Source organism: Larus michahellis, chromosome 5 (assembly GCF_964199755.1).
Source record: "Larus michahellis chromosome 5, bLarMic1.1, whole genome shotgun sequence".
Lineage (NCBI taxonomy): Eukaryota > Metazoa > Chordata > Aves > Charadriiformes > Laridae > Larus > Larus michahellis.
In genome coordinates, this window is record NC_133900.1 from 66,028,560 (window position 1) to 66,053,532 (window position 24,973).

General features: G+C 37.5%; 1 protein-coding gene across 6 annotated transcripts in view; it reads left to right on the plus strand.

The window, feature by feature from the left end:
• Positions 1-24,174, plus strand: part of RBPJ (recombination signal binding protein for immunoglobulin kappa J region) — a 153,288-nt gene extending 129,114 nt beyond the window's left edge. For 4 of the 6 annotated variants that reach the window (XM_074587745.1, XM_074587744.1, XM_074587746.1 and 1 more), the window contains 8 exons: positions 7,109-7,274; positions 8,377-8,551; positions 10,085-10,222; positions 10,436-10,548; positions 12,693-12,833; positions 17,568-17,723; positions 18,446-18,549; positions 19,384-24,174. In XM_074587745.1, coding sequence (XP_074443846.1) covers positions 7,109-7,274; positions 8,377-8,551; positions 10,085-10,222; positions 10,436-10,548; positions 12,693-12,833; positions 17,568-17,723; positions 18,446-18,549; positions 19,384-19,699 — 1,309 coding nt within the window. In that variant the 3' untranslated portion in view covers positions 19,700-24,174. Of the gene's footprint in view, positions 1-4,435; positions 4,733-7,108; positions 7,275-8,376; positions 8,552-10,084; positions 10,223-10,435; positions 10,549-12,692; positions 12,834-17,567; positions 17,724-18,445; positions 18,550-19,383 lie in introns of all 6 variants that reach the window. The other 2 variants (XR_012587077.1, XM_074587747.1) reach the window with 2 other exon arrangements.
• Positions 24,175-24,973: the final 799 nt, after the last annotated feature.

Sequence of the window (24,973 nt, forward strand, 5' to 3'; positions counted from 1 at the left end):
CATCAAAGACTGTGAACCATATTGGTATTTGTGGGTTACATGCTGGTTTGAGTTTAAACATTATCAATCACTACAGATTTGCCTGAGAATTGTCTAGCTGAGAATGATCTTGTTTTACGGCTGTTAGTGAAGAAGCTCCTGTAATTTCTGTTCAAATATTTCACTGAACTGAGGGTGCCTACCCTCTCATTAATGCTCTTTTTATTGAGAGCATAAGCCTTTTCCAGGGCTTACCCCATGGCTCCACTACTTCATCCTTAGCACCTAGCACCTAATGATTTTTCGTTTGTTTTTTTGTTGTATTGAATTCTTTAGTTCTTTCAGCTCCTAAGAAGGAAGGAAGACTGCTGAGTAGTTTCATGCTCAGAACAATGGGGGTAATTAACAAACGCAGCTCCTGCCTTGACTGACTCAGAATTGACCAGCAGGTACAAAGGAAAACCTTCCCTGCTAATGTCACCCTGAACATAAAGAAAACCAGCTGGTAGACACCTCTAAATCCTCCTGAAGCCAAAGACTTCTGTGAGATGAACACAGGGATGACTCGGATGATTTGAAAAAGCAAACCTTTGTGAACAGAAGCCTGTGGTTTGAAAAGAGTATTGAGTGCATCAAAACTAGGTAGTAATGAAATGAGCTGATTTTATTTTACTTTCTACCCCTTGCTTCCTGGCAAGTTCAGTTAGGGTAGCTTCTCTACATGAATTACTATATTTCCTCTGTATTGATTGGCCTGAATTGACTGAAGGAATATTGTTCACTCCCTCAGTGATTATCTGATCTAAAACAATATTCCAGGTGGTGCCAAAGACTCAACCTGTTCCACTTTCTGTTGCAGTCAAGACTCAGAAACCACTAGAAATTATCTTGTTCTTCCCTGCAAGTCATTTGGAATAAAGGGGAGCATCTGTAGGCAAATCTCAGCTTGGTTTTCTTGCTGTGGAAAAATGTTCAGTTTCCAGTTTGATGGAAGAGATCTGTCAGAACAGATGAGTAACAGTTTGCTTGTTTGCTGTACTGAGTTAATGAGTCTGGAGTCTAACATGAGGTTGGTGATACTATGGTCTTTCCTCACTTGAGTGGCCCATGAAGTTATAGTGCAAGAAGGCACTTTTTGGAGATCGATGCTCTGACCTTTCCTGGCTAATATCAGTCCCAATGTTACCTTCATTTCAAATGGCCCATCATTTTAATTACACCGATCACAAATTCTTGGAAGATGCATAGGAGAAGAGTCATAGAGAGCCTCTTCTGAGAAAATAGGAGTCCACAACAAAGTGTTGTAGAGGTATGTCAAATACATGAAGTATTTGCAGAGACCTGGTATCCCAAAATGTTACCCTGGTTCAGTCACTGTGCTTTATGTCAGCAAGTAGGAAGCACTGATCTTGTCACACAGCTCTAACAAGTGTGGAATTGGTTTTGTCTAGGAAAGACATTCCTGGTTGTTAGACTCACAGTGGTGATCCGTAACAGATCTCATGTGTTTTTTAGATCAAGTTGTTAGGTGTTTACCTCACGGAAGAATGTCCTGTGTTGTTTTACTGCCCATTGAGCAAGGAATTACTGGTCTGCTTGTGGCATACAGAAGAAGTATTAAGAGAATATGTTATAAATCCAGTGAGGAAATTACATCCTACATAATTTTCCACCATTACTTCTTGTACTGAAAATTCTCAACAAGCTCAGAAGAACCAGAAGCAGCGCCTTTCCCTCCAACATAATTTTCTTTTTACTATAGGTCAGATTAATACTTCAGAAGAATTTCTGCCTCCTACTCAGTCGTACTTTAGTTTTGTGGTTAAAGAAAAAAGAGAGGTAGGCCCTGTAAATCAAAGGTCGAAGGAAGAGTGTTTTCATTTGTTCCACCAAATATTGTCCTACCATATTTCCCATCAGTATTACTGGAACTTACTTTACCTAATTACCTTACTTGTTTTGGGGAGGTGATTTTCTTTTTCTCTTTTCCTCTTTATAGTTATCTGAAAACCAGTCTCACACATAAATATTTACATTCATATTTACATCAGGAATGTTTCATTAATGAGAGAACTTGTTTCCAGCAGTTATTTTATACATATCAAAGACATTTTCTTTGATCCTCTGTGATAATTAGAAATGTGAGAATACTCATGGTTTACTCACACTATATTGGATAGAAAATTTATGGTTAATCTCTTCTATACATGGGTTCCTGGGATTGTAAATATGAAGTAAAAAGCCCCCAGACTGTACTGGTCTGTATGTGAATGGTGAGGAAGAGGCTGACGCATAAGAAAACCCATTCACATTGTGAGTATCCAGACTCTTTCTTCCTATTTGGTTGTTTTAACCAAACTTAAAATTGTCTCAGCTTCAAAATTTTATTTCTTTGTTCAATGTCATAGTTTTCTAGGCTTTTTCTCTGTGTTCTAATTGGAAAAGAGCGCTGCAGTTGTTGTGGGTTGTTTTCTCTTCATCGGTGGGTTAAAGTTTGTTTCTTACAGGTCTTCATTGCCATCTAGCGGCCTAGTTATTCAAAGGACTTGGTTTAGAATAAAGCTGAAATGAAAAAGGATATGAAAAAACTTTGGGATTTTTTCTTGTGTTCTAACCAGTAAGATAAATACAAAAGAATACAGGAGGAAGAAAGGTAAATGTGATGTTTATCATGTTATACCTATTTGGAATACAAGGGGTTTGAGTTTTTTTTGTAAAGCATTGCTACGTTGATAAAGGTTGATATTAATTTTTAGTCTGTGTATAATTTCTGTATTGGAAATAGCTTATAATTGTTGAGAAGAAAATTAGCGGGATACATCCATTAAGACTGAAAGGATCTTGTATTGTCATTTGAGTTTGGGAGTTCAAAAGCTGACTAGATATGTGGTGTGCTTTTTCTGGAAATCTGAGTTTTGTTTCCAAAAGATGAGCTCTTGAATAAATGCATCTGTTACTTGAAGTTTCTTCCCCCCAAAATTACATTTCCTAACCTTGGAATTAGTTCATAAGCCCCATTGGAAAAGTATTGTTCATCAAGGACCACCATCATATTTCCCCTGTCTGGGATGGGAAAGTAGAGTAGGCCTCCTAAACAGTACTTGGGCACAGTCATTGCCCTTGCTTGACCTCTTGCCAGTCTAATAAAAATGTCACTCTTTCTTATCCGTGTATATGTATATTTTTTTAAATGCTATCACAATTGTCTACAGTAGGAATTTTCAGTGTAATGCTAAAGCTGTTATTTCTTGCTTTGTTTTGCATTTCTCTTTTCCTAAAACATGCTGAAAGTTGCAGCAATCAGTAGATGAGCCTCAGAACAGATTTTTTTTAACAATAATTATGGTATTTATGTATAGATGTGGGATGATATAGGGCCTATAAATTAGATGGGTCATGTAGAAAGTAAATATACACCTTGTACTTTAATATGAATTTTATGATCTTGACCATTGTTGTTGCACTGTCTCCCTCACAAATGTAAGTCCTCTTAAGATCATTTTTCCTTTAGGGTAGAGAAGTGTTTGAGGGAAATTAGGTCATGTCATCTGTGCTGTTTGAAATAAATGCAATTGAAAAGTAAGAAGTGCATTCCTGGTTTGGAGATCAAAAATTTGTAGTAGTAAGAGGAGGATTTAATTGGCACGTAACAGAAAGGTTCTTAAATATACCCCTGATGCATCATTCAGCATCTTCATGAAGAAAGCTGGAACAGGTTGCAAAAGATAAGAAGCAAAAGGCATATTAGTAATCAAGAAGGGGCTACACAGTGTGTGCTGTTCAATAACATTTAGTACTGCATGCTCCTCCTGTTCATGGCGATCTTCTCATGTCAGATAACTATAAGTTTCAGCTTTATGATTTATGGCTGGGCTGGTGGAAAAATTCTCTTGTGCTGCTACTGTGAAAGTGTTAAAATTTATTTTTTTAAGTAGTTCATTGTGTAAAATCTCAAGTTCACAGTTCCATCAGGAAACATCTGCTTTGCAAATTGGCAAGTTTCTACCTGTTGCCTTGGTTCTGTGTTCTGCATTTTCAATTGGAAGAAAAAAATTCCAGAGCCTTCATATGACCCATAGTTACCCCAAAGAATAAAATACAAATTTAAAACTGATGCAATAACCACATGAAAGAATGTTAGTAGTTAAACTTATCATAGAATCATAGAATGGTTTAGGTTGGAAGAGACCTTAAATATAATCTAGTTCCAACCCCTCTGCCATGGGCAGGGACACCTCCTACTAGATCAGGTTGCTCAAAGCCTCATCCAGCCTGGCCTTGAACACTTTCAGGGGTGGGACATCCACAACTTCTCTGGGCAGCCTGGTCCAGTGTCTCACCACCCTCATGATAAAAAACTTCTTCCTGATATCTAATCCAAATCTGCCTTGTTCTAGTTTGAAGCTGTTACCCCTCATCCTATCAGTACCTGCCCTTGTAAAAAGTCCCTCTCCAGCTTTCTCGTAGGCCCCCTTCAGATACCGGAGGGCTGCCATAAGGTCTTCTCAGAGCCTTCTGCTCCCCAGGCTGAACAACCCCAACTCCCTCAGCCTGCCTTCATAGGAGAAGTGCTCCAGCCCTCTGATCGTCTTCATGGCCCTCCTCTGGACCCACTCCAACAAGTCCATGTCCTTCTTGTGCTGGGGACTCTAAAGCTGGATGCAGTACTCCAGATGGGGTCTCATGAGTGGAGTAGAGGGGTAGAATCGCCTCCCTCGACTTGCTGGCCACACTTCTTTTGATGCAGCCCAAGGTATGGTTGGCCTTCTGGGCCGTGAGTGCTGGGTCATGTTGAGCTTCTCGTCCACCAACACCCCCAAGTCCTCCTCCTCAGGGCTGTTCTCAATCCATTCTTTGCGCAGCCTCTATTTGTGTTTGGTATTGCTGTGACCCAGGTGCAGAACCTTGCACTTGACTTTGTTGAACTTCGTGAGGTTTGCATAGGCCCAGCTCTCAAGCCTGTCCAGCTCCCTCTGGATGGCATCCCTTCCCTCCAGAGTGTTGACCGCACCACACAGCTTGGTGTTGTCGGCAAACTTCATGAGAGTGGACGCAATCCCACTGTCTATGCTGCCGACAAAGATGTTAAACAGTACCGATCTCAGTACCAACCTCTGAGGAACACCACTCATCATTGGTTTCCACTTGGACACTGAGCCGTCAGCCACAACCCTTATCCACTGTGTGGTCCATCCGTCAAATCCTTGTCTCTCCAATTTAGAGACCAGGATGTCGTGTGGGACAGTGTCAAGTGCTTTGCATGAGCCCAGTTAGATGAGGTCTGTTGCTCTCCCCTTATCCACCAACACTGTAACCCTGTCACAGAAGGTCACCATTTTGTCAGGCAACTTTGAATAAACTTTGAATAGTTTACTTCTACAGGCGGCCTTCTGTTAATTCATAATTCCCTATTTATCAAAATTTCTATACTTTAGAACAATGGGAAGGCAATAAAAGGAGCAAATAATTATTATAAGTCTCTGCTGAAATGGATTATCATAATGGCGGAAATATAGCATTTGTTTCTATTTGTTTGGAATTATTAATTTTAAAAAGCAATCTGTAGGAGCAGTTTCACAAATTAATTTAGTGGGCTTCTCAAACATGCACATCTTTTGTTGTCACATGGCAAATTAATTTCTACAAATTCTCTGTTGTAGGCTGTCTTTTTTTCAAACCAGAGCATGATACTTTTGAAAGATGTTCATAGATATTTAATATTGGTATATCATCAGTTTTGTTGTGTTTTAAAAAGAGCAAAATCAAATGAAAAATTTTCACTGTGGACTTATTGGCAAGATAGAAAGTTGGATTATTTTTTTTTTTGCCTGCAGGGGTTAATTTTTGCTTGTTATCATAACCACTGAGACATTTTGAATTGCAGTAAAACTTAATTTTAAGTTGCTTGTTTCTGTAGCAAATAATATGTATTAATTGTGTGCACTAACTGAAGTGATTACAAATCTTTCCTTTTATTCATAATCTTAATATTTACATTTTATTATTATGTGATTATTAACTCAGGACTTTGGTTTCATCTTTTAAGACTTCTGTTGCTTAGAAAAGCATTTTATATCTGTTAAAAAAGGTAATTTTATTGAACGAGTGAGATAAGAAGTGTATTAGACTTGATTTTCATACTAAAGGCGATTTCTACTAATCAAGGCTTATATAGTGTTTAATAGAAATATTCCATGAATTCAGTTGTCCCAAGCCAAAGTTAAAAAAAATCCTACCTACCTACCTGCATAAGGTAGGTAGGTAGGATTTCAGAAGTGCCAAGTTAAGCACTACTCTCTAATTTGAAATAAACATAATAAAAAATGTTTCGCTTATCCTCTCCCTTCATCCCTCTTTAGCTACCTCACAATTGGATGTACTCACTCGACTTTATTAACTTGGATCTTAACTAAATGATGATAAAAACACTGCAGCTGTTGGCTAAACTAAAACCAAAAGTGGTTAGGATTTTCGTTTTAACAATTTTGCAGAAACTTCAAGACCAATACATTGTATTCTAATGCTGTGTTCAATTTTGAACGTGGTGCTGTATGTAGCATCTAGACGGATTTTAGTCAGTGCTATTAAAGACTAGATTGTATCTTTTACTAATGAAGATGTAAATTCATCTATTCCATTTAAAAGATGAAAAGAGGTTTGTGCTTGGATGGAATAGACTCCCTCCTTGCTAATGCTGAAGCGCTAAATGTTTAGGAATTGTACTCAGCAGTTGTCCATTTAATGAGTTTGTGGAACTGTTCAATGTTTATTAATCGCTGCATCATGTGAAGCACCTACAAAAGCAAAACGCTGCCATCACTTGCAAGGCCTTTTCACTTTCTTTGAGAATCTTTGTAAGGGTAGAAAGTATTACAGAGATGCAGGCTGTTACCTGTCATATGTTGAACTAGAAAGATACTCAGTGCATCTAATGCTGACATTCCTTGCTTTTTCTCTTTTTTTGGTTTGCATTTTAGAAAATCTTCAAGGCAAATGAAGGGCTTGCACGCATAAATTCAAATGCAAGGTGTGAATGGGCTGAGAAAGCTTTGCATACACAACAGCTTTTCTGTCTCAAGAATTTTCTTGAAAGCTGTGTGTAATATCATAATGCATTTTTCATTTTCAGGTTCTTTTGTCCTCCTCCATGTGTGTATCTTATGGGCAGTGGATGGAAGAAAAAAAAAGAGCAAATGGAACGGGATGGTTGCACTGAGCAAGAGTCACAACCTTGCGCCTTCATTGGAATAGGAAACAGCGACCAAGAAATGCAGCAGCTGAACTTGGAAGGAAAGGTAGAAGAATTGTAATAAACAACTCAGATGACTGCAAAGGATATTATAGCTACGTGGTGCATCTCTCAAGGAATACCCTTGCTTATTTTTGATCACTTCTGTTATACTGTAGCAGATATTACATAAGTGGCTTAAAATAATCCCTCAAAAGTATGTAGAACAATCGAATAGGTGGATTTGGTTCATGGGATCATAGCAGGGGACTAACCTTTCATTTGTAGGTTGTTAATTTGGAGTCAGTAGGTTATTTGGTAGGCATCAGTGGTTAACTGAAGTAAGGTTTCTGGCCCAATCTCAGTGGCCCTCTCCCTGGCTTGCATGAATGGATAATCTCATCAAGGAAATAGCTGAACAACATCTGCTGCTAGAAGTGGTCTTTAAGCCCCTTTGCATAAAAATACAATTAAAATAGCATCTTAGTATATATAGTAGATTTTTTTTTACAGTGATATAAATTGCTATGAGGGTTGTTTTTTTTTTTTTTAAAGATATTTGTGATGACTTAAACAGTTGGAATAGAACTGGCAGCACATGAGGGTTCATCTTAGCTGGTTGTTTTATTAAGCAGTGTTTTATAGCTACCTAGTAGCTAGTAGTATTTTTGAGATTTTTATTTTTTTTAAGCTCCCATCGTCACCTAGCATAAACACTTAGCTGAAAGTAACTTTCTAGTGTTTTAAAACCTAGTCATCTCTCATCTTTGAGACATTTGGCTCAACACATTTTCTGCACAGGCAGCCTCTTGTGCATGCCCAGCGTACTGTACATGCCTGCATAGTTCTATTCCAATATAGTTTTCAGTAGTGCTCTTAACTACCACTCAGAGATGGCTTTGACACAGCTGTAGTCTCCAATTATCTGTTTTCCAGCCTTGGTAAGGGTCTGTAGAAAGCAGCTAAAGTATTGAAGTCAGGTGCTAGCCTTCACAAAGATAAACAGTAGTCATAAAAGATATCCATATAGAAGAGATGGAAAAAGCACTTTCTGGTCTGTTTTAGGAACTATTGCATCAGTTTTCCTATTTTATTCATAATTAAATAGACATAGTTTCTTGAACTGAGTTGACTTGAAAGAAGAAACAACAGTGTGTTTTCACCTACAGAATTATTGCACTGCCAAAACATTATACATATCAGACTCAGACAAGAGAAAGCACTTCATGTTATCGGTAAAAATGTTCTATGGCAATAGTGACGACATTGGTGTGTTCCTCAGTAAACGGATCAAAGTCATCTCCAAACCTTCTAAAAAGAAACAGTCACTGAAAAATGCAGACTGTAAGTATTTTACAGTTCTTTTCTTTATGTAGCAATTAATTTTGCCTCCTACTAATTTTTTCTTATGTATTCTGAGGTCTGACTGCAAAGTATATACAACGAAATTTTCAATTTCTGTTTTTTTCTAATGTATTTCAGAACTGTACACATCAGTGTATTTTAAAGCATTCCAATATAGATAGGTTACACTGAGTTTTATGCAGTCACAGTTGATTATTTAGTAAGTATAAAAGGTCCACCAAAAAAATTCTGTTCTGAGGAGTGAATCCTTTTAGACAAATGCATAAAGAATGCTCTGCCTCAGCTTTCTAAGCTGTTGGATCACTTAAGCTGCCATGATCTGGTGTCGAGGATGTTTTGATCAGTATCAGAGATAGCTTTTAGATTGTGTTAAATGAGTAGCATCATGTTATCCAAAACTGCACTTTGTCACATCACAGCCACATTCTTAGTGTCTCATGCCATTTTCTTGTTTTTATTTTTAATATGTTTTGCCTGGTTCCTTTTAAGGAATTGGTTAAGAAATCTGTATGGTGATATTTCACCCAGATTTATTTGCTGACTGTGTTTTTCAACTTAAGATATCTCTGGTGCTAATGTATAATTGGGAGCAATTTTGCTTTTCCTCCAGAGTTTTTTGCCTGCATACCACTGGAGCACCTCAAGAGATACCCTTTTTTTGTTTGTTTGTTTTTCTCTCTCTCTTCACTAGTGCTTTAAAAGGCTCTTCCATCTGTGTTGGGCTGGAACCCATTCACCTATGGAATGTGGATCCCGGGGTCGCTAGCTTGCCACATGGCTAAAGGCAATCTGTTGCTGTGCAGTTCATGCCCGTGGGCTCAGAGTATGCACTGTTGACTTTGTATTCAGACAGATAGTTTTGATGTACAGTGAATATGAACGGAGCATTCCTCGATAGTAAATATGAACCAAGTAGAAGAAACACGCCCGTTTTGATGGCAAAATGCTAGTTGCTGATTTCTTTTTTTAGGGGAGCAGACTTAGCATTTCTCTCTCTCTCTTGAATCATAAGTAAGTTCAGATCTGAGAAAATTTCAAGTTGCATGGTTACAATTTTACATAGTTATGTCTGTCTTCCTTTCAACTGATTGTGATACGTAAGAATAATTTTTCTTTATACTTCAAATATGTTTCAAATGATCACTGAAAGTTGTCCGAGTACTTCACAAGGACAAGCTAAAGCTTCAGCTCAAATAATCACTTGTTGGAGAGCTATGAACAGAAAGAGCTTTCAGCTGGCAAGCACTGGCCCGTTTGGCTAAGTGGCAAAATTCTGTGAAGTAGCATGCCTTTGGAGAACAGCCACTGTGTATGTTATCCCGCTTGTAATTTTGTGATTATATGTGTGACAGACCAAAAAATAAATATTTTCTAAATTAACCAATAGTTTAGAATTATTTCTCGATTTCCAGTATTCATTGGTTTATTTTACTGTATTTGTGACTTTTTATTACTTTTCTATGTAATAATGAAGTAATTTTATAATCTGAAGTCTGTGTGTGTTCCTTGCAGTATGTATTGCGTCAGGGACAAAAGTGGCACTATTTAATAGACTTCGATCCCAAACAGTTAGCACCAGATATTTGCACGTAGAAGGTGGTAATTTCCATGCCAGTTCACAACAGTGGGGAGCATTTTACATTCACCTCTGTAAGTAAAAATGAAGCAATATATTTTTTTCACCTATCTCCCTACATCCCCGCAAAAAAAGTCCTGCATTTTTTCCTTCATATTAATTGCCCATATACAGCTTTGTTTTGTTACTGAGTGTATATTTGATGTAGTAGTGTGATGTTAAATGTCCCTCCTGTCGAGAAAAACAGTGATTAAAACAAATACTGTGAAAATTCCTGTTTCACGCAGTGGATGATGATGAATCGGAAGGAGAAGAATTCACAGTGAGAGACGGCTACATTCATTATGGGCAGACTGTCAAACTTGTATGCTCAGTTACTGGCATGGCACTCCCAAGACTGGTACAGTTTAATTTCTCCAATGCTGTAATTAATTTGTAGATGGCTACTTTGTGTAATTGCATAGTTGAGTTTGCATTGCTTACAGTTTTTGTCTTTGTATGTTTACGTTTGGTAATACATGTTTTACATAGAAAATGGCGTTCGTTTTAGTAAAAGCTTATTTTTATATCTGCAGATTAATTCTGTAAGCAAAGAACAGCTTGTAAACTAAGCATAGGGAATTTTTCAGAATTCCAACCTGACAAAGTAGGTTAATCTGCAAGCTGTCCTTAAGAAAATGTCTATTTTGAAAACAGTAATGTAGGTCCCAGTGTAGGAAAATGCTTAAATATTGATATTGAATAGATGAGTAGTCTTTGCAGTCAGTAGGACTGTTGTGTTTGTTAAGTTCAGCACAGCTTTAACAATGCTCTACGGATTTGAATCTAAAAGCACTTCTGTGTACATCTAAGTATTACATAATTATACCAATATCAGTTTGCAAAAGCATTTTGGGCATTTATTAATAGTGTCTGTTTTAAATATGGAACATTGGAAGTGCCTTTGCAATAACTCTTTTAGAAAGAGACAATTTCAGCATTTGTCTTTGTCACAGGTACAAAATTGATTATATATATATATAATTTTGTTTGTGAAACAAAAAATTTATCACTGGGTACACAGTAATGGCTTTTATAAATAAAGTTAAGGATAATTATAGATTATTTTTTCCCCTCCTGTTTTATACACTTAATGCCAGCCTAACTAGAATTTTATGTGACTGATAATAAACAATGCTTCACTTGAGATCTGTGAAATTGTGGTTTTTCAGCCCATTACGAATTTCATACAAGGCTTTGCTAATTCCACTTTTAACTAGAAATAATTTTTAGAGTGTGCCAATGTAAAAACCAACCTTCCCTGCAAGCAAGTTTTTGTTCACCTCCCCAGACTTATTTTACTAGGACTGTAATGAGAAATTCTCTCCCAATATCAAACTTAGCTAAAAAAGAAAATAGCCTGCTCAGAGTAAATGGTAAAGCATGATCATTTAAATAGATCTTCTTTTTAAAAAAATAAATAAATCACATTATTTGACAGAAAAATCCAGACCTGCTTACTTCTGATCTGTTTCAGTGCACATGACATGCAGTAAGAGGATCTCACTTTATTTGTGGGCTTCATGTTAATATTTTCTTACTGCCAAATGGAGATGCCATCACTTATGATTCCAGAAAACTTATTTGTAGGTAGAAATAGATTAAAACAAATTAGGTTAAAGGTTCCTGTTTTGTTTGCTATTGGGAACGTTTGTCATGCTACCTTACAAGATTGATTGAAGGTGATACGATTAAAAGGTAACTTGCAGACGTTTTATTGGTAATACAAAGACCTTTGAAGAAACAAGTTAACCTTGAAACTTATATTGCTAATAATGCCATTTATTATCATTAGAAATCCCAGAGGACATGGTTGGCTTTCTGATTGTCGGCTTAGAAATCTTCAAGCACTTTGGCTGCTGCTTCTGCTGATGTTGCATAAATGAAGTATTAAACTTTTTTCTAGAAGTTGAGTTAAAATTCCAAGCTACAGATTTCCACTGTCTGTAAGGGAATAACTTTTTTAATTTTTAAAAATAAATTAGTGTAACAGCTCTGAATTAAGTCAGCAGATTTTTTTTTTCACTGAACTGCCAGATGTAACAACAATTGTTCTTTGCAGTTGTCTTTATGTAATATTTAATGACCGACTATTGTTAAGATACGCTATGATTGTTGTGTTTGCAAAACTGTACTTAAGGACATCTCAATACCTTTAAAGTAAATCCTTATTTTCAACTGTTCTCATTCAGCAACCAGTCTGCCACAGAGTGTTGTTGATGCTGTCAATGGTGGAAGCTTCTGTAGAAGTCTATTAATACTTGACCTACTGCTCTTTTGTACCAGGAAATGGAACAAAAGTAGATTCTGCTGAAGCTTCAAGTTTCTTCCCCACTCTTATAGCAAAAAAGATAAAATACATATGCATGCAGCACATTGAAGCTGTAGTACTGAGTGTAGAGTGTAATGACCTTTCACTTCCTTTACTAACAGTACATATGTAATCTGCAATGTAATGAAGTACAGAAATTGTCCTAAATATGTATCTACAATTTTCATTCACAGATAATTCGAAAAGTAGATAAACAAACAGCGTTATTGGATGCAGATGATCCAGTATCGCAGCTCCATAAATGTGCATTTTACCTTAAAGACACTGAGAGAATGTATTTGTGCCTTTCCCAGGAGAGAATAATCCAATTTCAAGTGAGTTGTTTAAAACTGTTTCAATAGATGAGAAGCGTGGTTGCGACATTTTCCCAAATACTCCCAAAATATGTATGAATGCCAGTTGTGCAGTTGGTTTTGAATTGTGAGTCTAATATTTTGTTTTGAAAAGGCAGAGGATGGAAAGCAACAAACTTTATCTGTCCCTTTCTAAATCTGTTTTTCTTTCCCCATAACGTTCTTCCATGTCTGTCTAGACAATGAATTCTCTTTTCTCCAGTGGAAGAAATGGAAACACCCTAGGAACTTGTGCATGCAGTCGTGATACTGTGACTTAGTGTGTTGACATATGCCAGTGGAGTTTACACCACTTGTGTGTCCACTTCTAGATTACAGCAAATAGGAAACGATACAGTTCATGATGGTCTTATTTCATGATGAATTTAGCAGAGTTGCAGTGCCTTGCGCTTGGCTAAGAGCATAAACATAGACAGCTATGGCAGTTGGCCACAATAATTTGTAAAGCCACAGAAATTTGATTTGTCTGTGAAGAATGTAGCTCTGTCAGTCTTCAAGTATTTGTTTCTTCAGTAGGGGGAGAAAAATGTCCCTAGCAAATTACTATGACAGGAATAAACCCTTGAGGAGAACTGTAAAAAAAATAAATAAAATACCACAACGTACAATTGTTCTGACAGCTTAAACCATAAGATAACAAATTATGCTTTAATCCCATGTGTATGTTAGCATGGTTTTAGCAGACTTTCAGCATGGTAATTCCTGTAAGAGTAACAAGACTGTGGCCAAGTTCAGGCCTACCTAAGTATTGCAATTTTCTCTAAACATCCAGGGCAGCTCAAATAGCAAAGGGTGTTGAGAGATAACGCTGTGCTCCAGGAGGATGGCCACACTTGGGAAAGACTTGGGACTTCCTTAGGAGAACAGCTATAGCTTCTTGGGTAAGGAAAGGGGGAAGCTAACTTCTTAAAGATTTCCCTTAATTTAAGGGAAGGGACAAGAAGGATTGGTAAAGGCTCAGTTGACTTTTATCCTGAATTGGGATGATGGAAAAGAGAATATGAGAAGCTTTGTTCATATTTCAGGAAACACATTCATGACTTGTGACTCAGAAGGGACCAGATAGCACATAGCAGAGATACATCTATCAATATACTTTCTTGTAAAGAAGAATGGACCTTCATCAAGCTATGCAAGAATTGCAGTAACTCAGGATCAGCCTTGCCGTTTGATCTTTCTGAAAGTGCTTTGTGGGAGGGGCTGAATGCAGAAGCAACTCTTGCTTCTCTGACAGTTGCTTTAGTTCAACATCCTGGAATTGCCTGTGGGACTACCCGGGCATCCTACCACTCTTGAGTTTCTGCAGCACTTGTGAAGCCCAATCTGTTAAGAGCTCTGAATTTTCCACCTGGGTGGGGCTTAAATAAAGGACAACCCACTATTCTGAATTCTTGTAGTGGAGTAGGTACCTGCTGCTTCTACTTGTTGAATAAAATCTGTTAACTTGCACATTGGGCTGTCATTACTCTTTGGTAAGTGAAATCACTATAGAAGATCAATTCTTTCTTACCAGTGGCGGCAGAGAAGTCTCATTTTAGCTATTTTTTTCCTTTGGATCAGAAGACCAAGACCAGAGAAACAGGCATGCGTAGCATCTTTCAACTGCCAGCTTTTAAGCATTTACTGTTGAATACTGTGCCTATAGTAGGAGTCTAGACAGACTGTGATCACTGGAAAAGAAGGAAAACCACAAAAACCTGCAAAGTTTACTTCAGGGTGACGTGTCTCTCTTGGATGCATGGAAATAGCCCAATATAGAGACCTTAGAGGCTTAAAGCAGAGAGGCTGTAAAAAGTCAGCAGATCAGCATGAACCTACAGAAACCTTGAAATGCAGTTGCTGAAGTACCAGCCAGATCTTTCTTTAAAGAAGTCCATGTATTCTGGAGAATACAGAAAGAATATAAGTAATGCCTTAATGGATCAGAGCATACAGCAGCTGTAGGAGACGGTGCTTACAAGAAGCAGGCAGACCTGGTCTCTTTGTGCAGTCCAGTGCAGTTGTACTCTGCCAGCATCCACGCTTCTTGTATAAAGGGTTGTTAAAGGCTGCATCCCTGACTCTGTCTTTCAGTATCATTTTGTAGATGTGTAGTCCATCAGTTTGATTCCTTTTGAATGTGCTGATGCTCTCTCTGTGGTGTTCTATGGCAGAAAGTTCAAGAGGTTTCCTGTCTTCTGTATAGTAAACTTTTGCTGTATTGGTTTTGAATGATGTAATAGTTTCTGTGAGTGATTCCAGTTTTGCAGTATTTAGTGAGCAATAGTTCTGCATTCACCTTACCCATCAATATCTTAATTTCTTCTCTCCAAATTGGAGAGTCATAGTCTTTATAATTTCTTCTCAAAAGGTCTGTGAGTCCTTGTGATGTTAGTTGCCCCTTCTGTACCTTCTCTTTTTTCACCATGGCTTTCTTAGACAGGGAGATCAGAACTGCACACAGTATTCCAGAATTAGGCGAATAAAGGGCTTACACTGGCAAAATAATATGTGATACCTTGTTCTCAATATTGTCTTCTGATGGTGTCGAACATTGTGTTGCCACTTGCGGCTACCACTGCACATTGAGCTGGTGATTTCAGTAAACTGTCAGTGGTGGCTCCAAGATCCTAAGTTGTAACTACCAGTTCCAAGTTCAGTATTTTATGGGCATCATTTAGAGAAGTTTTCTTTAGAAACCTCACTTTATCTAAATGGAAGCTCATTACCATTTTTTTGCCCTCTATGTTCATTTCAATGTCCTTCTGGACATAAAATCAGTGCAATTGTAACAGCATTTAACTACATGAAAAACTTAGGATCATGCAGAAGTTTCAAGATTCAACTTCACCAGGTAAGGATGTTGAATAAAACTGGTCACAGCAGCAGTCTTGGGGAGGGGGTGCGCTGTTAGCTTTGTGCATTTTGAAAGGAGAATGACTGTTAAGTTCTACCTTTTGCTTTTTGCTTTCCTTTAATTAGCTTTCTATTAAAAAGAAAACAACAACCCACAACTTTTTCTAATCCGTTATAATTTCATTTCTTTAATATCCTTTGATACAGAGCTTTCTTGAGGTTTGGGGGGGGGGGTGTGTGGTGTTTGATTGTGGGGGTTTTTTTAAATACAAATACATTATATTCCTTGGATTCCTTTTGTCTGTGTCCGTGTTGTGTTTGGCACTTCTTGGGGAATTCTGGCCTTTACCTGTTGTGCAATTATTTATTTCCCATCCTGTCTTCGTGTAAAGCCAGTCAATGCATGGGGTACTAAGCGTGGTGTTAAGGCATTTCAGTCTTCCAGTGCCACTGGAAAGGTGGGGGGCGGAAGTGCCTGGAGGTAAACTGCTGTACTTGGAAGTGACAAGGAGGAATGCTTCTCTAGAAGAGCAATCATAATCTGTTGAGGATTTCTATGACAAGAGTAATGTTTTCCTGAAACGATTCTTGACATAGCAGGGCTTTTAGAACAAGTTCTGTGGCATTTGCCTTCCACTTTGTGGCAGGGGTTTAGCAGATCTGAAGAAGCCAGGCAAGGATCTCGTATGGGGTCATTAATTTTTGATATCCATGGTTTTGTTCATGAGAACATCGGTCCATGCCAACAGGAATTGTAGTCAACCTGTAGGAAAAATGTCAGGCATCAAAATAGTATACAACAGTTCCTCTTTTGAAGTTGGGCTGGTAATTTAGAAGCTCCATGTGTTTCTAGTAAAAATATCAGTTGGGTCTTGAGCTTGGAAATATCTGTAGTTACTATCCCTGCTGCACACTTCCCTTGCAAGCTGTTTTCAGTGCTTTTTTACATGATCGTATCAGAATGAAGAGTCCACATGAGAGTGCAGCTTTGATCTTAACTTCCTTTCATCTGAACTGGTAAATTCGTGCTAATTGAAATTTATCTAACGGTTTTGAAGAGCAAATGTCATCGTTACATACCTAGGTATCCTTAAAGCTTAATGGAAGAAAACAGAATTTAGGTATTAAAATTAGAATTTTTGGGTCCCCCCCTTTTTTTTTTCCTATGCCTGTGTTTAACCTATACACAGTTTCCTTACTGGTTGCTCAATGATGGAATTGTTCAGAGATACTTTCGTTGCCATAAAAAATGTCTATGTAGGTATGCTAATTTATTAATATTTAGTAATATTTACAAGGAGACGGTGAATATTTCTGACTACTTTGCAAGGTTGTCATTTCAGCTTCTCTCCCAAATCTTTGCACAAACACTGAAATATAAGCATATGTTTTCCATCATTTTGTGGATGGCTAAAAGAAAAAAAAAAATCTTGGCCAGATGTTAAAACTAATGAAGAGTATTCCACTTCAGACTGTAGATGTTTTAGTCACTTTGCAAAACAAGATTTATTTTAAAATTGCTACTTCTAGTTGTTGTAGTTTGTTGGTTAATGGCTATTGAATAATGCTAAAACTTTGAAAGCTGAACTACAATAAAACATTCCATACAATAAAACCCAATAATAACCAGAAGGTTGGAGAGTTGACAGTATCAAGTGAGTGTCCTCACAAGTTTTAGTTTTCTACTAGTTTTGCTGAAATGTATGTGACTGTTTCTCTAGATCATTTTTTTTGCAGGAAATATATAAGGAAACATGTTTTTGAGATAATAGACATTGTTACTGGCTGAGTTGGTTTTTAGCTCTGTGAGTTGGTAGACAAGTCTACAGGTCAGATTTAAAAATTTTCTTTCTTTCTAAGGCCACTCCATGCCCAAAAGAACCAAATAAAGAAATGATTAATGATGGAGCTTCTTGGACAATCATTAGCACAGATAAAGCAGAATACACATTTTATGAGGGGATGGGACCGGTCCATGCTCCAGTGACACCTGTGCCTGTTGTAGAAAGTCTTCAAGTAAGTTGATTATTTTTTTTTTAATAAACTCTTTTAGGTGAGATGAGTTTTCTCCTACTGATTTAACCTTCATGGTGCCTTTGTGCAATACTGTAGGAAAACATTCTTACTAGCTTTATAAATAGGAAAGTTGTGTCGTAATAATTTTTCTTACCTACATTTCAGAATATATGAGCCTGTCTATTACAGGAATAACATTAATGTTTTTCTATACATTAAGAATTTTATTTCTTAAAATACCGTGGTAGTGATATCCTTAGGACTTCTACTTCTGTCTGATTATTTTGAAATTGATTTTGGTTCTTAAAACAGTCAATTATAGATGAAAGAGAGCCAGACTGAAATCTTATTAACAAAATCAGCATTCTGCTTTGGAAAAAAACTTGAAGCTCTTCTAACATGTTCTCTGAAAGATTCTTTGCTCTCTGTTTTCAAAGCCTTGTTGACTTCTAAGTAGCCACTGTCAAAACTTAGAAGTTCCTTCAGGATATCAAATTAATTGGCAGTATCTTTTAGATGTGTTACTTCTTTACAGTTCAGTTGTGTAGGTGTGTTTCTTCCACACAGCTTTATCCAGCTAATAGAAGTAGCACTGTTTACAGTTCTTGTGTGCGTGTGAAGAATTTTTTTTCTGTGTTCTTCTGAGAGGGAGATGTTTGTTTTTAGTAATACATTTTTTTTGTGTGTGTGGTTTTTCTTTTTTCTATTCACTCCCTTTACAGTTGAATGGTGGTGGGGATGTAGCAATGTTGGAACTTACAGGACAGAACTTCACTCCAAATTTACGTGTCTGGTTTGGGGATGTGGAAGCTGAAACCATGTACAGGTACAGTATTTCCTACTACTTTTATGGTGATTACATTTTACTGGATGCTTTAAAGAGTGTATGCTCAGGTGTATACACTCAAGTGTATGCTTTCTGCCCTGCAGAAAGGGATCTGGGGGTGCTGGTTGACAGCAGGCTCAATATGAGTCAGCAGTGCGCCCCGGCAGCCAAGAGGGCAAACTGCATCCTGGGGTGCAGCACACACAGCATGACCAACCAGTCAAAAGAGGTGACGGTCACACTGTATCTGGCATTGGTGTACCCACTTGAGTACTGTGTGCAGTTCTGGGCCCCACAATTTAAGGAAGATGTTCAGGTACTTGAATATGTCCGGAGGAGGGCAACAAAGCTGGTGGAAAGGGCTGGAAGGAATGTGCTGTGAGGAGTGGCTGATGCCTTTGGGTTTGTCTAGTTTGGAGAAAAGGAGGCTGAGGGGCCACCTCATTGCTCTCTACAGCTTCCTGAGGAGGGGAGGTGGAGAAGGAGGTGCTGATCTCTTCTCCCTCGTATCCAGTGACAGGACACATGGGAATGGTTCAAAGCTGCACCAGGGGAGGTTCAGACTTGACATTAGGAACCATTTCTTTACCGAGAGGGTCGTCGAACATTGGAACAGGCTTCTTAGAGAGGTGGTCAATGCCCCAAGCCTGTCAGTATTTAAGAGGCACCTGAGCAATGCACTTAATAACATGCTTTAACTTTTGGTCAGCCCTGAAGTGCTCAGGCAGTTGGCCTAGATGATTGTTGTAGGTCCCTTCCAAATGAACTGTTTTGTTCTGTTCTATTCTTTAAGCTTAAGTTTTATTATGCTCAGTTGACTTTCCTGTTTTTCAGATGCGCAGAGAGCATGCTATGTGTTGTTCCAGACATTTCTGCATTTCGAGAGGGTTGGAGGTGGGTCCGTCAGCCAGTCCAGGTTCCAGTAACTTTGGTCCGTAACGATGGCATAATTTACTCCACCAGCCTTACCTTTACATACACACCGGAACCAGGGCCACGACCACACTGCAGCGCTGCTGGAGCAATCCTCAGAGCCAACTCAAGCCTCATGGCTTCCAGTGAAACAAATACAAACAGCGAGGGAAGTTACACAAACGTCAGCACAAATCCAACCAATGTCACATCATCTACAGCAACTGTAGTTTCCTAACTACTGTTGTTTGTCTGGACTTTAACTGACTTTTAAGTGCTACATTCAAGAGAACTGAACAATTTTTGTGGTTTCATGGGAAAACACCTTTCCATTTTAGGTGATATTATTTGAACCTTGTTACCTGCAAGTGCTGATCTTAAATATAGAAGCCACAATAAAAAAAAAAAAAAAACATCCGAAACATAAGAACTTTATTGAAAATCTATTTTTCAGCTGTTTTTTTTAATGGGCAAGAAACAAAAAATGTGGCTGGGATACATGTTGAGCAAACTAGAAAACATGAACACAACATAGTTTTTATGGACCAAGGAACTTGTATAAGCTTTAGTATAAAAGGTACATTTTCACCATACCTTTTTTGTATCACAACATATAGTACACTTTTGTTACCAAATAGTTTATATTTTTTTTTTCCTCTGAGCTTTTGCTCTGAAGTATATTCAGGTTCCAAGCCTGACCATGCTTGTATAATCTAATTACCATACTCTTCCAGTTTTAAAAAAATATATATATTTTTGGTCTGTGGCTGGAACTGTTCCTTTTTTTAAACTGAAGTCTTGTGACTTTTTATGAACTGAAATTGTTTTTATTTCAGCAAGTAGAACCTTGTAAAGGCCAGCATATTTTTTTTAAGATTATATGAAGTCTGTGCAAAAGCTTTAAAAAATGCCTCTGCCTTGCCTGCAATACATGCAATGTATGTTAACTTTAGTGCTCTGTTTTCAGTCATTGTTAATAGTTATTTCTGTTTTCCTTTTTTAAATATGTATTTATAGTGATAATTCATGAGGTTCTAACATTACATGAGTTTTTTTTTTAAAGTGGCATCTCAAGCAGTCATATTAATGATTGTTCGTGTCACAGGCATACGTTGGTGTTTTTGAAGAGTTGTTACTGGGTTACTCCCCCTCTTCCTTGCTCAGTCATACTGCATCTGAAAATGTTTCAGGATCTGTTCAGGTTTTTCTAATCTTGTACATAATTTGTATTAAGTGTAAGTTAAATGTTTTATTTCGAAAGTGGAATGTTCCCAATAACTTCATTTGGCAGCATGTCTTCTGTCTTGTTGGCATGTAACTAAAATACCATGAGAAGTATATGCTACAAATGGGATTGGTAGGTGATGCCCTTCATCACTTGAGAATCACAAGCAGCATGTTTTTCTTCATAACTGTTCAGTAAATTAGGCCAGACTTTGGTGTAACACTTGTATTGAGAACGTGCTTTCATTGTGAAGTGATCATACCATAATAACTAGAAGTAAATTTTATTACTTAGAAATGGGCAAATAGAAAATCGTAAAAGCACTATGAAGATGTCAGCTCCTCCCATCCTTATTTCCCGTGGGTTTCTTTTTCCCTGCCAACAGCTTGTGCAACATTCAAGTCTTCTCTCCATCGTAAATTCAAGGCTCATTTGCACTTTGACTTTGTTGGTTGTTGCATTTGTTTTTCATTTTGACTTTGACATGTTTTGTCCCTCCTCGTAGACCTGCCTGCTTCATTTGTATTTGAAAGTATACCCCGGTAGTTCATTTGTAGTCACAGAACTAGGCATAGACTCATAGGACAAGTTCTGATAGTGTGATCTTCCTCTTTAACAGCCAAAATACAAATGTTATGGTGTGTTCAGCCTTTTCTATACCCTGAAGCAAGAGCCACGACTGCTGTGTAAATGTGAACCTGTGGCTCCCTACAGTGCGTTGCTTACAGGCTTATCTGTTGACCATTTTCATAAGGTCTTTATTTCTGACCGTTTATTCCAGTTGCAACACCCACGACCGTTTTACAGCATTGTCTCCGCACCACGTTTGTGTACTCTGACGCTCCATTCTACTTGTTTGCTTTAGTGCTCTGTTGTATGTGTGGAAAAAAATGTGGTTGAAGGAAGAAATCGGTTATAAGGCATATTTAGCTAATATTAAAATTGATGCCACTGTCCTTCTGAGATGTGCTTGTATTCTACCACAGGCCTTGATATTTGCTATTCTGTATTACAAAACTTACTCCCATGACGTAGTCGCAATGCTGGTTCTTAGCACTAGTGAATACTGCCTCACCTCATCTCCGTTTCAGTGACCAAGGGCAGAATTCATTGTGGCCTTATCTCTGTTTTAAACTGTTTACTGGCAATTACTTGCAAATCTGTTTACCTTTCTATGTGCTATACAATTTCGTTTTAATTTTGTTGTGGCAGGAATCATTTCACAGTGTTTTTGTTAGAAGCACGTATCTTACAGTACGGCTTGATTCAAGAGCCACAGATTTTCATCGCTCATTAGACTGAGAATTAAAACAAGCGATATATATATCAGAGGGTATTCAAGAACCAACCACGATATACACGCAGTAGGCAAACCATAACAAGCCTTTTAACTTTCAAAGACTATTTAAAATAGCGTTTCAGAACTTGACACCTGCTTTTATACTCATTATTTTAAAATTTTTACATATAAATGCAATACTTTTTATATTCAGTTTCTTTACTTGCAATAATTTTGCCCAATAGATATAATATTCTTTGACTTGTAAAGAACCTAACGACTTTCTGCTGTTCTACACACTACAGCCAAGTGGGTGAAAAAAAGAGACTATTACAAAGTTCTGCTTACAAGACCATTTTAAACCCCGTTTTTCCCTTGGGCTTGTGGCTCCGTTGTTGCCAGTAGTTATTCTGTAGTACAGAAGTGGTCTTCCAGGTCCTTACTGTCGTTAAGATGTCCAGTTGTTCAGATATATTATCTTCCTGAACTTTTTCCTGTGGGGTGATATCGTTACGTTTATTGGCCTTGTGAGCTGTTAACTGATATTTTCATGATATTAACAACATCTCAAGATTTTGATAAAACTACTTTTACAACGTTTCAGTATGAAACTGTTATAACTGTTCTAGCTGTTAAGTCTGCTGTTAATTCTATATACATAGAAATTGAGTCTGTGTTCAGAATGTTGTTATAGTTCCAACTATAGGAAGAAAAAGCAAATTAAGTGCTCAAATTTAGCTATGCCTTTTTCTTGTTTTCTTTTGTTTGGAACTGCATTTTGGAATTCAACACTAGCGTAGTCTTTAATAATCTGCTGCTGCTGTTTTTCCTCATTATTTGCCCTAAGGGCATCCCACAACTGTGTTAATAATGGTATTCTGTACTTCTTGTCATTGCCCGGACTTAAGAGGTCAGAATGGTTACCTGAAAAAAAACAAACTCAAGACATAAATCAGTGAATTCCCATTATACAGAATATTAATGCCAAGTGAAACAAATTATCTATTGGAAGTGAGCTACCCACTTGTAGATTAAATGACTCCATAGAGGTGTCCATCTTGGAACTAAGATGCTCTTCAATTATTAACCATATTATTTACTTTCTTTCAAAAGCAGCTGTGTTTATGAGTACTGAACAAATGTGTATACTTTCCTGTGCCAGACTTTTGACTTTGTTTTCAAGCACTGTACTGTGGGATTGAGTGGCAGCTTTGTTAGAAAAAGAAGTATATTAGGGTTTCTATCTAACCCTTTTAGGACTGAACAATTTCTTCCCTTTAAAAGCTGTAAAATAAACGAGCAGTTCTAACTTTGTAAACATTCTGTCTGTGTTCAGCACTGCATTTGCCCCATCTGGAGGTGCTATGCTAATGTCATTTTTTTTTAAAAAATTCTGTAGCATGTGTATACATTCAGTCTTAAAAGGGTTATTTTTACAAACTGTGCACCTGTAAAGTTTCTTAGCAATAAGGTAGAAAAATGAGCAAGTTTTTACCATAATTTTGTAGAACTAATTGCTCAGTTCCATATTTCATCAAGAAAAACCCTGCAATATGGGCAGTTTTGAGGATTAAATAAAAGTGAAATGTAAACCACATAAAAGTGTTTTTGTCAAGTGTACTCTGTGTGTGATTGTGCATATACTATCGTGTTTCATTTTTTTTCTACGAGGCTAGAAATAAAATGCCATGTTACTGTTGATGTGACAAACATAATTGAACATCTGTAGGATGATACCATAAAAGCAGCTGATGATTTGATCAGATGTTGAAACTTGTCACGTTTTTGTGGGTTTTTTCAATGTTAACCATGGAATATGATTGATTTTTATTTTTATTTTTATTTTTATTTTTTTTTTGCGAATGAACAGTGAGGTCATCTATGGAACCAGAGCAACACAAAAGAAGACCAACTCCAGGAGTGGAAAAGTCACCAGTAGTTGTGAGGCTATGCACACTGGACTCCACTTAAACGGGATATGAAATGTCCACCCAAAAATTTCAGTCGGTTTCGTTATTGCTTGTATTATTGCTGGAGTTAGATAAGACACTGTTTTTTCCAATAATGTAAAAAAACCATCCAAACAAACCAAAAACGGTTCACTTTTTTTATATTATTTATTAAATAAGAAAAAAATGAACTGTGTTTAATTGTTTAACTTTAGCAACTTTATTATTGCAACTAGCATGTACCTGACTTATTTTCATCCTTTCCTCAGTTGCAGACTGTCTGATATTTCTTTCAGTTGGTTAATAATTAGAACCAGAAATTTAGCAGGCTGGCCTATTTCTTGCGTTGGCAGAATACTCTAGTTAGGGCCATAGGGATCAACTAGAAATTTGGTGGTTTTTTAGTTTGCAAGCACAAGTGACACACTCACTTGAAAACAAGTTTCTGAGATGGGAAGTGGACACGGCAGAGAGAGACTGGAATGGCAGAAACCTACCAGTACTAGGTTTGTGTTATACTAATACAAGAACTACTTGTTTGTCCAAAAGACTGCGAAGGGGCCAGATGTGGTTGTTGAGAAGGTGCGGCAAGAGCAAGAGAGAGACGTTTCATTGGAAAAAATAGATCATTTGACTATAAGGAAGCGTTACGGATTTTTACTGAACCATCAGGGAAGGTGAATGCCGTTGGTAAGACACCTGAAATAGCCAGAGACTCAACAGTGGTAGAGCTGCTGTTTGAAATGGGGACAGTACGGGCTGATCACATTTCAAAATTATTTCAAAGACTCTTGCAGTCTGTTTCTGGAATGATAAATTGATTCTTCTGGAACAGAATAGAAATCTGAGGTTTTTGAGGTTAGATCTGAGGTTTTTGGCAAAGAGAACAGTCACTTGCTAAACTTTAGTGTTGGTATAGTTAGAAGAAACCAGTTAGAAGCGTGGGATGGTGCTGGTCTTAGATATAGAGCTACAGATAAAAAAAAAATAAAATCTCTTAATCTAAACCTTGGCAATTAGCTATATAGAGAGGTAGTCTTAATAAATCCTGTTAAAAGC